Below are 15387 nucleotides of genomic sequence, written 5' to 3' on the forward strand. Positions count from 1 at the left end.
GAACCAGCGCGTGCCAGGCCTTCCTTATTTTATAAAAACTGAAAGTTTATCTGCGTATTGTCCTCAACACTGGGAGGAACGTTTGTTTGGATCATGGTGGCTTTGGGAGATAAACGGAACGTTTCCTGAACGTCGTGGGAACCCCCGCCAGACACCCTTGAACGTTAATAATTTATTAAACTTTAAAGGTGTCTGGCAGGAGGTTGCCACCATACTAAGTGTCTGGCAATGCATGTCGTGATTTCAATCGCGACGAGTATTCTGAACAAAATAAAAAACATTAGACTTTATACTTTTAAGTAAGATTTTTTACACCCTTATTACCCGCTGTCTCCCATAGCCACCGTGATTAAAACAAAAGGTCGAATCTCTATATCTGAGATAATAAATTATATCAGATTTGAAACGTGTCCGGATTAGATAGCAGACACGATGTCTCCAATCTAATCCTTTTATGACAAAAAAACACATGTCCGTGATGCTTTTTCATCCAATGTCACAATTTCCCGGAAAATGTACCTCTTGCCTTGAAGATGTAATAGATATAATGCAAGGTTTTAGTAATTTACGTAATTATCACCATCATGACCTCATAATTTTAGAGCAAAGTTTAAAAAGAGTGACGAAGAAGAAGAAGAAGGAAGAATGAATAGACACGTTCTAGGCAAGCGCACTCCGCCTTAGCAGCTTAGGCTGTATCATCACGTATTATTTGGTATGATTTCAGTCAAGTGCATGCCTATTTAGTTTCTAAAAAAGTTGGAAGTGCAGTGTGGTGTCGGACGACTTCCAAATTCCAGCTTACCAACGCTGAATCGAGTTAGCGGGAAGTGGGTGGATGAGGAAGGAGGAAGACCGTGTGTGGTAGACGCATACAGGCTAATGGATGGAATAATAGATGAATGGATGGGGGAATAGATGAATATAATAGATTTAAAATTTAAATGTATTTACAACCTAGGCGATAACCGCGACTTCGTCTGCGGGAACTTTTTGATTTCTCGGAATAAAATTTTTACAAAAAAAATAAAAACCGACTTCGATTACACAAACACTAAAAATTGAAAAATAATTTAATTTATTACCGAATATATTATGTATACAAGAGTTAATATAGTTCCATAATAATACTTTTTGGTGCCGGTGCCAATTAGCTTTAGCTGCGCGAATCGTCTAGACTTCATATTTTTATGAGACTCCACAATGGCACCTCATTGGCACCGACCACAAAAAATATTATTATGGAACTATATTAACTCTTGTATACATAATATATTCGGTAATAAATTATATTATTTTTCAATTTTTAGTGTTTGTGTAATCGAAGTCGGTTTTTTTTTTTTTTTGTAAAAAAATTTATTTCACAATTTTTAGTGGCCCCATGGAATTATGCTATGACTGGTTAAAAATCTACTGTTTACTAAGCTATTACACTGATCGCGAGCAATTTACTCTTATCCGTTGAGGAGTTCCAGTATCTATCTTCGAAGATGTTCATCAGATCTTCACCAAATTTAAATGGGACCAACTTTGAAGTGTACCCTTTCAAACAAAAAAAGAATTTTCAAAATCGGTCCAGGCGTCTTCGAGTAATCGGGGAACATACATAAAAAATAAAAAAATAAAAAGATTCCGACGAATTGAGAACCTCCTCCTTTTTTTGAAGTCGGTTTAAAAGTACCTAGCCTATGTGTTATAAGCTATCTCCATTTTAAATTTCACCTAAATCCGCACGCAAAAACACACGCATGATGTTTTTATAGTAAGTTAAGCTAAATAGCCTAGTGGTGAAGAAGTCGGTCGAATCTATTCGGGAGGTCCGAAGTTTGATCCTGGGCATGCAATTCTAACTTTTCGGAGTTGCAACTAAATATCACTTGCGGTGGGAGACATAAAATTTATATAATTCTATTATGCCAAAAATATAGACAGTGTTTAATTTAAAAAACATGTACCTTGTTACGGACTCATTGAGTAGTTTCTAAAGTACTTAACTAAAACATTCTCATTTATAAGAAAATAAATTCTAGAAAACAATAGAACATTTCTCAAAATGGATTTATGTAAAAGCGTGCGATCTTTTGTGGTATTCCACAGTCAAGTCTGTACTTATTCAGTAAGAATGGCTTAATATAAAAGCACGCCATCTTTTCTGGAATGTCTTCCTAGGTTCCTAAATAAAACAGAAAAAGATATAATGGTAAAGCGGTCAATGCTCTAGATTTTAGAACTAGGTTGCCCTATTTTGTACGTAACATCGAATTTCATATTTCGTAAATAGATGTATGAAAGCAGATATCATCTTAAAATATTTATCCAGGGAATAAGAAATGGGGGTAAAATACAAGCTATGTATGCGGGATGTATCCTAGTACATTAAAAAAAACCGGCCAAGTGCGAGTCAGGCTCGCCTCGTTCCTCGTTTCGTAAAAGGTATAAATAATACAGCCGCAAAAATAAATCTCTCCTGTTTGGGACCACATTTAACTCTTGGTTTGTAAAAGTTTTATGCTGGTTTCCAAAAACCGTACCCATACATAGTAGTTAGAGCTTCAAATAGTTGTGACGGACGAACTGACGGGAACAAAATCGCACAATTGATTGCTTTTTTACCATTTAGGTACGGAACCGTAAAAAGTGGAAAACAACATGTTGTCATGACTTTCGAAATTTAATTATATTTAGATGTTTATTAAATAAACCCGTAAAAAATTCCGTTTTCCGTTTTAAAAATAGGTCACAAATACAAGTTAACAAACATCACGAACAACAAAACAGAACAATATTATTGATATTGTAACAAATCAGTAGGATCACTAATGTTAGCGAGAGGAATGAAAGTTTCTCTGCGTATTATCAACACGACTGGGGGGAACGTTTGTTTGGACCATGGTGGCTTTGGGAGATAACAGGATAATAAAGGTGTAAAAAATCTTATGTCAAAGTATAAAGTCTAAATTTTTTTTTTCTTTGGGGTAGTAATAGAAATCACATCATGCATTGCCTGTACCCGTAGTACAAGATTTTACGTCTCACCAATCCAAACCAAATTCGTGAGTCGAAATACTAATTAATTAAAATCAGTGGCATTGAATATTTGACTTCAATTCAAGGCTGTTTAGGTCCATTTTACTGTAACGCGGAAGTATTTCGACTCACGAATTTGGTTTGGTTTGGTGAGACGTAAAATCTTGTACTACGGGTACAGACACTTAGTGTCGTGGGAACCCCCGTCAGACACCCTAAACGTTAATAATTTATTAAACTTTAAGTTTAAGTCGCTGGGTCTTAGGCCATGTTGCAACTGCGTTTTTACTTTTTACAGATTTCAAACATGATAACCTTCAAATATAGTAAAATTGTAAATCTATCTCTTGGTAGGTACTAGATACTTATTATTTACGAACTCGAAATTTTCACCTCTTTCATTTGACCTTTCACTTGATACGATAGCAAAAAGAATTTCATAGACGCCCACTTTTTTGGATGTAACATTGGTCATATTGATTTTGTTCGTATAAAATGTAGCCTATGCTGCCTAAGTCACCCAGATCATAATAACGAATCTTATTGATTGACACACTTTCATCAAAATTAGTTAAGTAGTTTAGGAGCTATACTGGAACATATATACGTAATACAAAAATACATACATAGACTGCTAAAATCATAACACTTTCTTTTCGCTTTGCGTGGTCGTAAAAAACTGAGCTGCATAGGCTTCTTTTCAACTTTTGTATAAAGCTGTGCAATTTAGCCCGCTTGCATCTTAGACTCCATCATCATTTACCATGAGATGAAAGCGTAGTTAAGGGCAACTTGTATTGGAATAAAAAAGTTTAATAAGTACCGTTTCTGAAAACTTTTTTTTTCTTTGTTTTCAGTCTGCAGTGACAGGCTAACACACAGCCGCAAAGGGCGGACGGTGATGACTGAAGACGAAAGGTACGAAGCCGTCCGGCATTGCAGATACGTCGACGAGGTAAATATATCGAATATTTATGTACAAAACTACAGTATTTGTTCCTCAGCCTTGAGTATAAGTTGGCATTCGAGACATCTGTACGGTGAACCTTTTGAATACTTAATCCTACGTACCACTGCTGGTCCCATAAAATGACCTGGCCTCAGTGGCCTGTTCAGTCGTAGTTATGTGCAGCAGACAGAGAAGTCTATGAAATAGGCAGGAATTCATTATAAATAATATCTATCCCGGCTGTACTCACGTGTCTAGTCGACGTTAGCCCGACTAGTTTCGAACCCATCCGGGGTCCTTTTTCAAGGGAGTCAGTTCGCGCATTGACTGACTGTGATAGTCACAGTCGCGGCGCGTGCGCGAACTGACTCCCTTGAAAAAGGACCCCAGATGGGTTCGAAACTAGTCGGGTTAACGTCGACTAGACACGTGAGTACAGCCGGGATAGATATTATTTATAATGGAAATCACTCACGGCAGTTTAAACGATAAAAGGCAGGAATTCGTTTAAATAATCGGCATCTCTTGAGCTTGAACCTAATATTTATTAGTTAATGTAAAGGTAACTCTAAAAACCGTTTCATAAATCAAGTCCATGTTATTGTACCAAAAAACAAATTACACTTGACATTTTAAATTAAGTAAGTACCTTTTGTATTTTAATAATAATACACTCGTATATTCATGACATTTATGATTTTAACTAGCTGTAGCTTATAACTCTAAAGTCCATTTCATAAGTCAAGTCCATAATTGTACCAAAAAGCAAATTACACTTGGAATTTTAATGTACCTTTTGTATTTTAATACAGTGGTGTATAATGCGTACAAAATGAGTTCAACGCGCCATTTTAACTTTATATTGTGTCAACTGTCATATCAAAAGTACGATTTTAGTCCATAATTTAAAAGTGAACCGTACTTTTGACATGACAGTTTACACATTAAAATGGCGTGTGAGAGTTTATTTTGTATGGACGATTCATAAAATTAGTCCATAATAGTACCAAAAAGCTGATTACACTTGGAGTTTTGAATTACATTTTGTATTTTAATAATATAATTACAGTCGTATATTCATGACATTTATGATTATAACTAATTAGCGCAATTATTTTTGATAATAATTCATTTGTAATGCAGTTCTGCAACTTATTTAATGTACATTTTATGTGACTATAATATGTCTTATTTACCCATTTGAAAAATTTAGTTAGGTAAGTAAACTAATTTTATAAAAATAGTAAGTAGGTTGCTATATATATTATATAGAATACGACCAGAATTATTAAAAATCCTTTCTTAACGGAGGTCGACGTCATAATAGCTATCTGCATGCCAAATTTCAGCCCAATCCGTCCCGTACCTACTCAGTAGTTTGAGCTGTGCGTTGACAGATCAGTCAGTCAGGCACCTTTTCCTTTTAAATATGTATTTAGATTAATGAACCAGACTCTAGACTCTACCAGATTTAGTGCCGATTTCACTAACACCAACGTCGAGTGACGTTTAACCAAAGAATAAATTGGTCGTAATGACAGTTTTTGTATTGAAAACCTGCCAACGGATAAGACTTATTTTTCGTTGGTGAAGTCGGCCCTTAGTGATCAAACTTCCAAACTAACTTTTTTATGTACCTTTCTATTTCTTATCCGTTGATAAAATATGTTTTACCACTTAGCACATTCGTAACACAAATCGTCGACCACTCATTTACAGCTGAGTGTCTAATTTTAGCGGTCAACGACGTCACTCTAAATTTAGCAGCGGGTCAGTAGCGAGTGATTTACTAACCCACTGGCCTTTTTCTATTGTATTACGATTTCTTCACATTCAAATATAACACGCAAAGGAACTCTTGAAAATTCGTTGCGATTATAGTAATGCAATCTGATGTCTGAACACGAGGCGTATGACTGCGCGTTGTGCATAACCCAGAGCTCAGACAGGCTTGTGTGTGTTTAATCTTTCAATTCAATTCAATTTTATTTTATGGCGCGCGGCTGCACCAAACGGGCGCAATTTACTTCGCCAATGTCGTGTGGAATTGAAGAGACACTGTTTAAGCGCAAACTACCATGTTGCAACTTCAGATTGGACTCTTTATTTAAACATTATCGGTTTTGTGGTTCGACTGATGTAAAAAATGATGATGAATATGATGTGTATTGTGTATCAGTCACGATTAGTTACATAAACAAGAGGTCCCGGCTTGACCTTTAGATTAGGGTTTTTTTTAAATGATGTTATCTAGGTAAATTGGATCCAATCTTGGCAAAGTTGTTGACGATTTTAACCATGGCCAGGCACCGGCAAATTAAATTGAGAAAAACATTATTTTCATCAAAATTAAACAAGCTATACATTTTTCGATACAATCGCGCTATGGCTCGTTATTGAATTGATCTATCTAGGATACTGTGGTGGACGCTAACCACCGGTACAAGTAGATTTTGGAATATTAGATTTTTTAACTACTCGTTATAGAGAAAACCTATTTAGTAAGGGGTCTATGTTATAGGATTTAAATAAGAGAGGACTAATTTTCCGAAATTTTCGCGGACGGTTCAGCTATTAAAGCTAGCTGGGGATTATTCGCTAACTCAGTTATCATCACTGAATTAAAGCCATCAAGCTCATTTGACATTTATTTTTGATCTATTCAAAGTTTACATTCAAAGTTTACTACGAAATATTATTTTGTACCGCGCAGTGAAGCAACAATGTAGAACCAACCAATGTCAAATGGGTTTGATGGCTTTTATTTAGTGATGATCACTGAGTTAGCGGATAACTCCGCTGGTGTAAGATATTAAAATAGAAACCCTGACATTCAAAATTTCTTTATTGGTGTTCAGGTGGTACGCGACGCGCCGTGGGAGTACGACGAGGAGTTCCTGGAGAAGCACAAGATCGACTTCATCGCGCACGACGACATCCCTTACACGACGCAGAACTGCGAGGACACCTACGCCATGATCAAGGCCAAGGACATGTTCGTCGCCACCGAGCGGACAGAGGGTGAGACACTGTCCTATAATTTATATACCAGCTATAATATCAGCTTGTGTCTGTTGTGTTTTGGCGTTGTCTACCACTAAAAACGAACCTTTCGTTTTGCCTTCGTCCTCAACCGATGGAGCTCCACTGCTGGATCTTCGGTCTTCTGCTGTATCCAACGATTCGTTCAAAGACATTATTAGTCCACCTAATAGAAGGTCTGTCACTGTCGGTCCACTGTTTTGGCACATCAACGTTGATCGGTTCTTCGAACTATTGATTCAGTTTCACGACTGTTTGAGCTTTGTGGTACATTATGTTGGTTACTCTTGGTTTTCTACGCATGTCTTTATCTTATTAACCATGTACGAACCGTTCGTAAGAATTCGTTTGCGCAGGAAAGTGCAACATAACGCCGACTAAAACTGAATGTACACCAATGAAATACAGACCTTATATTGCTTGACGTTAAGATTTTAAACATAAAAACACAGACTAGTACGGTCTCGCTCACAATTCGTGCGTACAAAACTTAGCGCGTAGGCAACAACACGGACGGACGCGCGCTATGATTGGCTGAGATCTTTTCGCGCCATTCAAAAATAAGATTGCTGCGCGGGTACATCGGTGTAACGTACAAAAGTGATTCGGTACAAGTTGTAGAAGTATGTGTTGTGTTGCAGGCGTGTCGACGTCGGACATCGTGGCGCGCATCGTGCGCGACTACGACATCTACGTGCGGCGTAACCTGGCGCGCGGCTACTCCGCCAAGGAGCTCAACGTGTCCTTCCTCAACGAGAAGAAGTTCCGTCTGCAGAACAAGATGGACGAGCTCAAGGACAAAGGCAAGAAGGTAACAACCCCAGTTCAGCTTTACTCTTTCATCCACTTCTCTCTACGCTGGCCCATAATAATGGTTCATACAAATCTGAAACATCTTAACTTTATCTCCGTTCTTTTCTTTATTCCTGACTAGCGACCTACCCCGGCTTCGCATGGGTGCAATGTAGATACTAATGTGGTGTCAGTGAGCAGTCTGATTTGAGATTCGAGATTTCTTCCAATATTTTGTGCAAATATCGTCATATTTCAACAAAAATAACACAAACCAATATTAAACTATACCTATAAACCTTCCTCTTGAATCACTCTATCTATTGGTGAAAACCGCATTAAAATCCGTTGCGTAGTTTAAAAGATCTACGCGTTCAAACATACAGACAGCGGGAAGCTACTTTATTTTATACTTCTTTATTCCTGAAGAATGTAGACCTGTGCCCTGTTTATCAAACGTTACAAGTCTTGTATTACAAGCGTTTCTCTTGTAAATTTGTGCATTTTTACAAGAATGCGTTTATCAAAACTACACTTGTAAACTACAAGCTACAAGTAATATCACTTGTAATACAAGTGTTTTTCACACTCCACATATTTGTGGTTTTGTTCATCAAAAATGCCTTTGTAGCTTGTAGCTTGTAACTTGTAACGAAAAAGTTGGAGAGCCTCCGTTGACTCTTAATTTATTTTACAAGTTATATGCAAGTATGATATTGTATAAAAGAATAATTAAATTATCTAGTACGTAGTAGTAAATCGGTAAAATAACTACAAAATAATTCAAAGGTGTAATTTTATTAAACTTATCAATGCTGCTCTTTTTAAATTTGACCAAAACGTGTCTCATATACATACGAGTATGCTGGCATAATCTTTTTACAAGTCCAAGCGACTGACATAGCAATAGTATCTCTTTCCACTCTGCTATTTTTTGGTCTTTAGATAATTTATCAGTAAATGCGCCAAATAAAATATCTTTTTTGTCACGAATTACTTAATTGAAAAATAATTGTAACTTTCGAATCAGATTTCGCCATTTTTTGCGGTGTAATTCGAATAGCGAATTTTTTTAAAGTCTATCTATTTTTCCAAATTTTAAGTCTAACCTTAATTCATGAAAAGAATGTACCCATTATTTTTAATTTAAACTTTTTGTGTAGGTACTTCCTGTTGGTGTACCGAAATAGAATAGATAAAAATAGGTAGGTAAATAAAATAAGAAGCAATAGGTTTTACAAATACATAGGTTATTTAACACAAAATTAAATTATTTGAAAACAAAATTTATTTCTAACAATAACTTGAGTAGTTATGGTACCGTAATTTCTATTTTATCGACATTTATTACGGTTGAAAAATTATATTGCAATTTAGCAAAAATAAAGTGTTATAAATTAAAAATACAAGTTCTACAAGTCTTGTAAAATCCTACAAGTCTTGTGAAATTATTTGATAAACATAATTTACAAGAGTTTGTAAAAAGTTCTTGTAACTTGTAACTTGTGAGCTTGTAGACTTGTAATGTTTGATAAACAGGGCACTGGAGAGGTCCTGGCTTCCACCGGCTTCTATTGTTAGCCATTTTCCTGATGTTTTAAAATTAGCATGTGCTGGACTCCCTCAGCTGATCAGTGTATATAGTACGCGACAGGTCGCGATGGAAATCGCTCAGCCTCACAGCACAGCAGTATCATCAGCAAAAGTAGCAATAGTATTGATTTCGAGTTCTGGAATATCGCAAGTATATAATAGGTACAGGACCCGCCCTAAAACACTACCTTATGGAACTCCAGCTTTTATATTTTCAGCTTAATTTTAAAATTAATTTACTAAATCACATTAGGTGGCGCTGTTGTCACTAACTTGCAATGTTCCACATAAAAATGTTAAAATATCTTGTACGATGGATGGTACAGAACACTTTGTGAGCGAGTCCCGACTCACACTTGACCGGTTTTCATGCAATGGTTAATGTAATCTCTAACCACTCATTTGTATTGCAGGTGATGACAAACATAGGCGAGAAGAGGGTGGATATTCTAACGAAGTGGGAGGAGAAATCTCGTGAGCTAATCGACACGTTCCTGCTGCTGTTCGGGCCGGACGGGCGCCTGTCCAACATGTGGAACGAGTCCAAGGGCCGCCTCATGCAGGCGCTCAGCCAGCCGCCCTCGCCCCGAGGTTCGCCCGCTCCTAGCGAGAACGGGGATGACCATGAACCCTTGAACAGGTAATATTTCATAATCATCTTCATTTCAGCTTGCAGCCGTCCATCGCTGAACATATACCCAAAGAGCGCTACCTCACCCGATCCTTAGCCTTCCTCAGCCAGCAACTTCCCGCCACCTTCTTTATTGTTGTTGTTTATTGTGTGGCTTATATCGTCGGTCCATCTTGCTTGAGGGGGCCTACCCTACGTTTATTTGTCCGCGGTCTCTACTCTAGAAGCTTCTGGCTTATAGGTTTAAGTATGCTGGAAGAGATGTGTCATACAAAATGACAGTTATTTGTTGTTTTAAATTTTAACTTTAATTTTAAATTTAAATTTTAAAAAAACAACCCCCTGCCAGACACCCTTAAACTTTAATATGTCTTGGCTGTCTGAACAACTCATTGGAGCGGTTGAGACTACGGACTTTTAAGGACAATCCCCAACACAGGGAGAAACGCATAGAAACTTTCAGCTTTTATTAAATAACGAAGGTCTGGCCCTCACAGGCTCTTTCTCTATGTACGTTACATATCTAATTCAATTTTGTTATTTTTACAGTAATTTGAAAGTCCAAACTGTTTGTTACAGAGGGTCAGCGTCACCGCCGCCGCCAAAGTCGCGGAGATACGAAGATCTGTGGGATCATCAAGCAGGTAACTGGGTAATTATTGCTCGCTTTCTTAGCTTGATGTCACACAGTACACCTCACTATTAGACACACGCCTAGCTTTTACTTGTAGAATGCACCGTAGATTTTGTGTTTAGTTTATTGACAACTTAAAATAACAATAGTACGTTACCACCAGCCGAGTCCTTTTAAACTAAAGAAGGCATTAATTGCTGTTTTCGAGGAAATAATAAAGAAATGAAATCAAGAAAACAGTTACATTGCTGTTTGTTTAGTTAGACGCCGTTAATAACTGAACTCTTTCACCAACTAATATTTAGTAATTCTTCATCCATGAAGTTATATAAACTCATTTTTACTTAAGCATTTTTAAACGCTCACATTAATAAATTTATTTTCTTTGGTGCTAATTCGCGCACACAAGTAGGTACGCACGCAGTACAAGTAATTCAATCTGAACACGATGTCTATGGCTTATGATATACAAAGACAGATCTCAGCCAGGCTTGTGTTTCTATTCTTTAGTGTATAACTTGCGCAAACCGACATGTTGCAACTTCAGATTGGACTACTTGTTTTGCATCATTGTAACAATACATTAGGCCGCGATTACACCTGTAAGTTTTACGCACGTAAACAGCTTACGTAATTAATTGTCAAGAAATTTACTACTGTAAATGTACTTAAAAGTGTGTTTACATTAGTAAATTTGTCGAAAGTTAATCATGTAAGCGACTTACGTGAGTAAAACTTCCAGGTGTATCCGCGGCCTTAGAACGATTTGTCACAGATGCATCGAGCTCTGAGTGCCTTGGCGAGTCGCAAGAGGCCGCACAGCGCCAGCTGACAGACGACGGTTCCGACAGCGACGACGACTACCAGGACACCAGCCCCTACCTCTAGGCCCCTACTACTATTGCAGTTGATAGAATCTGTATTGGACAATGGCGTAACGATGACGTGCGAACGGGGCCCTAACAGTGAATGGGAAGGCTGGCTACATAAAGAGAAAAGTTACTGGTTTAAACTTATTTTATAACTTATGAAGTAACGTACGTCGCGCCAAAAATTTGTACGTAAGCACGCACTTAACGTGCAAGTGACGCGCACATGTGATTCTTTTTGTTCGCGGGCAATTTTGTCTGAATAAATGGACTATAAATTAACATTATATAATTGGAATGTACTACAGAGTACAAGAGGTAAACAAATTGTCTTGGTAAATTTACGTTTAAAGACTGGCCACCATTTATTGTTTTTTTTTTAAAGAATGTACTGGGGTGGATTTTTATAGACGCCCGATTTAATAGAATATATATATTTTTTGCTCGTACTTTGTTATTGGTAGTTATCTTAGTAGAACAAATTTGGTATACCATGTTCAAGTATTGCTTATTAATGGTCAATATGCGTTAACTAATATGATAAACTGGTAGCTGCCCGAACTTTAACGGCAAATGTCCACAGCCAGATGAAACCTGGGGTGGGATACACATGGACAGGGGGGTAGTGGTTTGAGTTGGCTCTTTTCCATTACCGACACAGGTACCTCCGAGACTCGCAGATATTTATAGTCCGGGCCTAGATGTTAGACTGCCGCTAAATATAGAAGTGCTAAGTTTTTGTAGTTTAGGCCTTTTAATCTGGGGGTCTCGAGGCATATATATGTATAGTTACGCCACTGTATGGAAGTGTGTCAAAGTATTTATACGATGTACAACGTCCATATCACATCGAAGTTCGAGACGCGTTCTCCAACGAGCATTTCGCGAGTTCAGGACACAGATTCTCTGTGACACATACACTATTCAAAAATAAATTTTATTGGACCTAATAAGGGTTATCAATTTTTTTGGAGCTAGAGGAAATTAAGTCACTGATGAATAGAGCTGTGGCCGAAGTGGTCGATGCATTCCTGCGCGATACCTGGAGAAATGCAGATATGCGTACCTCTAGCTCCGAAATTTTGATATGTAGATATTTAAGTTTTATAAACTATCCCTGTGTAGATTGAGAAGAAATCTCTTCACAAGAACTGTCAGTCTTAAGACATCACAAGATGTGGGTTAGTGTGTTACAAATTACAATTAAAGTCACAGAGAATAGGGGTCCCTGTTGATGTATTAAATTATTATTAAGAGTATGATGTCGCGGCTGAGCACGTCTGTTTGTTTACATGAGTGAATGTATTTAATCCTATTAGTTTTAATTATATTATTTATATTTTATGTTTATTGTAAATTTCTCATTAAAAGGTATGCAGGATGCCTGCAGTTTTGTTAGCACCGAGAATACTAGGTGCAGAAAGTATCGCGGATATTATTTGAATAGTACATTTGACAGTTAATTAAAGAGGTGCTTAAAATAAATGTTTTTTAATATCCTTAAGTCTCCCTATATTAAACACTAACTGATGCCCGCGACTTCGTTCGCGTGGAATTAGGTTTTTAAAAATAACAAGTAGCCTATGTCACTCTCCGGGTCTTTATATAGACCCCTGCAAAAAAGCACGCCAATCTGTTGCACCGTTGCGACGTGATTGAAGGACAAACAAACACACTTTCGCATTTATAATAAGGGTACTGATAAAAAAAAATGTTCACTGTTTCAAGTTGTCTTGTCTGAATAAAAAATGTTCAAACTTGAGACTGTGCTTGCTTAGCCTCTCAATTGAACCTCAAAGGAAAGCTTAAAATCGACAACAAATTACAATATAATTATGAACTACTAATAATTCATGATGCTAGCTGTATGAAATAAAATCTATTGCATCTTCAGAGAATCACAATATTATAAATGCGAAAGTTCGTTTGTTGGTTTGCTTGTCCTTCAATCATGCTGTATGTTTACGTTGATGTCTGTCAGTTTTTTTTTAGATGAATTGATAGAAGACCCTTCACATAATATAAAAGTGATTGTTCATTTATTGGTTTGCCATTCAATCACGTCGCAACGGATCGGCGTGATTTTTTGCATGGTACTAAGTACTGGTACTGGTAGGGGTACAAGCCTAGTGAGTGACTTTATCCTGTAGTTTTCCCACAGGATTTTTGAAACCTAAATTAACGCGGACCAAGTTACCGGGCACAAACTAGTCATACATAATGCAGTATCACAGGATATTTCTTGAAAATAAAATGTCTTGCTTCTTAGTAGTATTTTATTTTATGTGATCTGACAGTTTCAATCCATATAAGATTTTAACATAACAATTGTACTCATTCTAATACATTAATTACAATAAATTATATTCTTATCAACTATTTTAAATGCTGATTACAGTATACAGACAAATCAGTTGATTTTATGTACAAGTCTGCAACCCTGAGGGTGACTTTCCAGTAAGAAATGAAGATGAGCAGAGCAGACATGAGACATGTAATAGTTTTTACATTACCTACTAGATAATGCCAGCGACTTTAACTGTGTTGATTTAGGTTTTTAAAAACCCAAGGTAACTTTGATTTTCCAGGGTAAAAAGTAGCCTATATTTGCATATGCCTATATCCGTATAGGACGTAAGGTATCATTCTACCCAACAGTTGATGCCAGCGACTTCATCCATGTGGAATTAAGTTTTAAAAAGCCTGTGGGAACTGATTTTCCAGGACAAAAGGTAGCCTATGTTCCTTGCCGGGATGCAAGCTATATTTGTACCAAGTTTCGTCAAAGTAGGTTAATTGCTTAAAAGCTAGCAGACAGATGCATAACATCACTCATGGTCTATTGGTGAACACATTCACACAGCTCACTAGTAGTCTACACTTCAATAAAAACATATCCATAAATTAATATTAAATAGTCTTATATTCCAACTTAAATTAATGATTTCATCACATTTAGGTATAAAATAAAGTTCTTTAAAAAAATCATCAAAAATGATAGCAGATTATCTAAATTTCAATTAAAGGTTCGTATGCACCTGAGCGGCGCGGCGCGGCGCTTCAGTCCGACTGCAGAACGCGTCACCTCAGGCCGCTCGACGGTGCCTACCGCACTACAACTTCAGTACGCGGCACCTCGCGTCACTTGCGCATCACTTTTATACCCGTTCGCGTACGGGCGCGAAGCGCCGTGCCGCGCCGCTGGGTATGTCGCACTAGCGTCACTGCACTGCGCGTCGCTTCGCTGCGCTTCAAAATATTCTCTCCAGCCGTGCCGCGCGGCAACGCGCAGTGAAGCGCTGTGCAGCGCCGCTCTAGTGCGATATGCGCCATACAAAATGATAGAAATGATATTTTGACGCTCTGTGCCGCGACGTGCAGCTCGCTGAAGCGCCGCGCCGCGCCGCTCAGGTGCGTACGAACCTTAAATCTCAGAATTATTAAGGTTCGTACGCACCTAAGCGGCGCGGCGCGGCGCTTCAGCGAGCTGCACGTCGCGGCACAGAGCTTCAAAATATCATTTCTATCATTTTGTATGGCGCATATCGCACTAGAGCGGCGCTGCACAGCGCTTCACCGCGCGTTGCCGCGCGGCACGGCTGGAGAGAATATTTTGAAGCGCAGCGAAGCGACGCGCAGTGCAGTGACGCTAGTGCGACATACCCAGCGGCGCGGCGCGGCGCTTCGCGCTCGTACGCGAACGGGTATAAAAGTGACGCGCAAGTGACGCGAGGTGCCGCGTACTGAAGTTGTAGTGCGGTAGGCACCGTCGAGCGGCCTGAGGTGACGCGTTCTGCAGTCGGACTGAAGCGCCGCGCCGCGCCGCTCAGGTGCGTACGAACCTTTAATG

The 15387-nt window shown here is 38.2% G+C and overlaps 1 protein-coding gene across 6 annotated transcripts in view; it reads left to right on the forward strand.

Annotated features, from left to right (window-relative positions):
* The window catches only part of LOC117997251 (choline-phosphate cytidylyltransferase A-like), a 37896-nt gene extending 25910 nt beyond the window's left edge, over positions 1 to 11986 (forward strand). For 2 of the 6 annotated variants that reach the window (XM_069509790.1, XM_069509791.1), the window contains exons 3-8: positions 3885 to 3982; positions 6835 to 6997; positions 7660 to 7829; positions 9817 to 10043; positions 10614 to 10678; positions 11411 to 11986. In XM_069509790.1, the coding sequence (XP_069365891.1) occupies positions 3885 to 3982; positions 6835 to 6997; positions 7660 to 7829; positions 9817 to 10043; positions 10614 to 10678; positions 11411 to 11556 (869 nt within the window). In that variant the 3' untranslated portion in view covers positions 11557 to 11986. Of the gene's footprint in view, positions 1 to 3884; positions 3983 to 6834; positions 6998 to 7659; positions 7830 to 9816; positions 10044 to 10613; positions 10687 to 11410 lie in introns of all 6 variants that reach the window. The other 4 variants (XM_034985495.2, XM_034985496.2, XM_069509792.1 and 1 more) reach the window with 3 other exon arrangements.
* The last annotated feature ends 3401 nt before the right edge of the window (positions 11987 to 15387 follow it).

This window comes from Maniola hyperantus, chromosome 4 (assembly GCF_902806685.2).
Source record: "Maniola hyperantus chromosome 4, iAphHyp1.2, whole genome shotgun sequence".
NCBI lineage: Eukaryota > Metazoa > Arthropoda > Insecta > Lepidoptera > Nymphalidae > Maniola > Maniola hyperantus.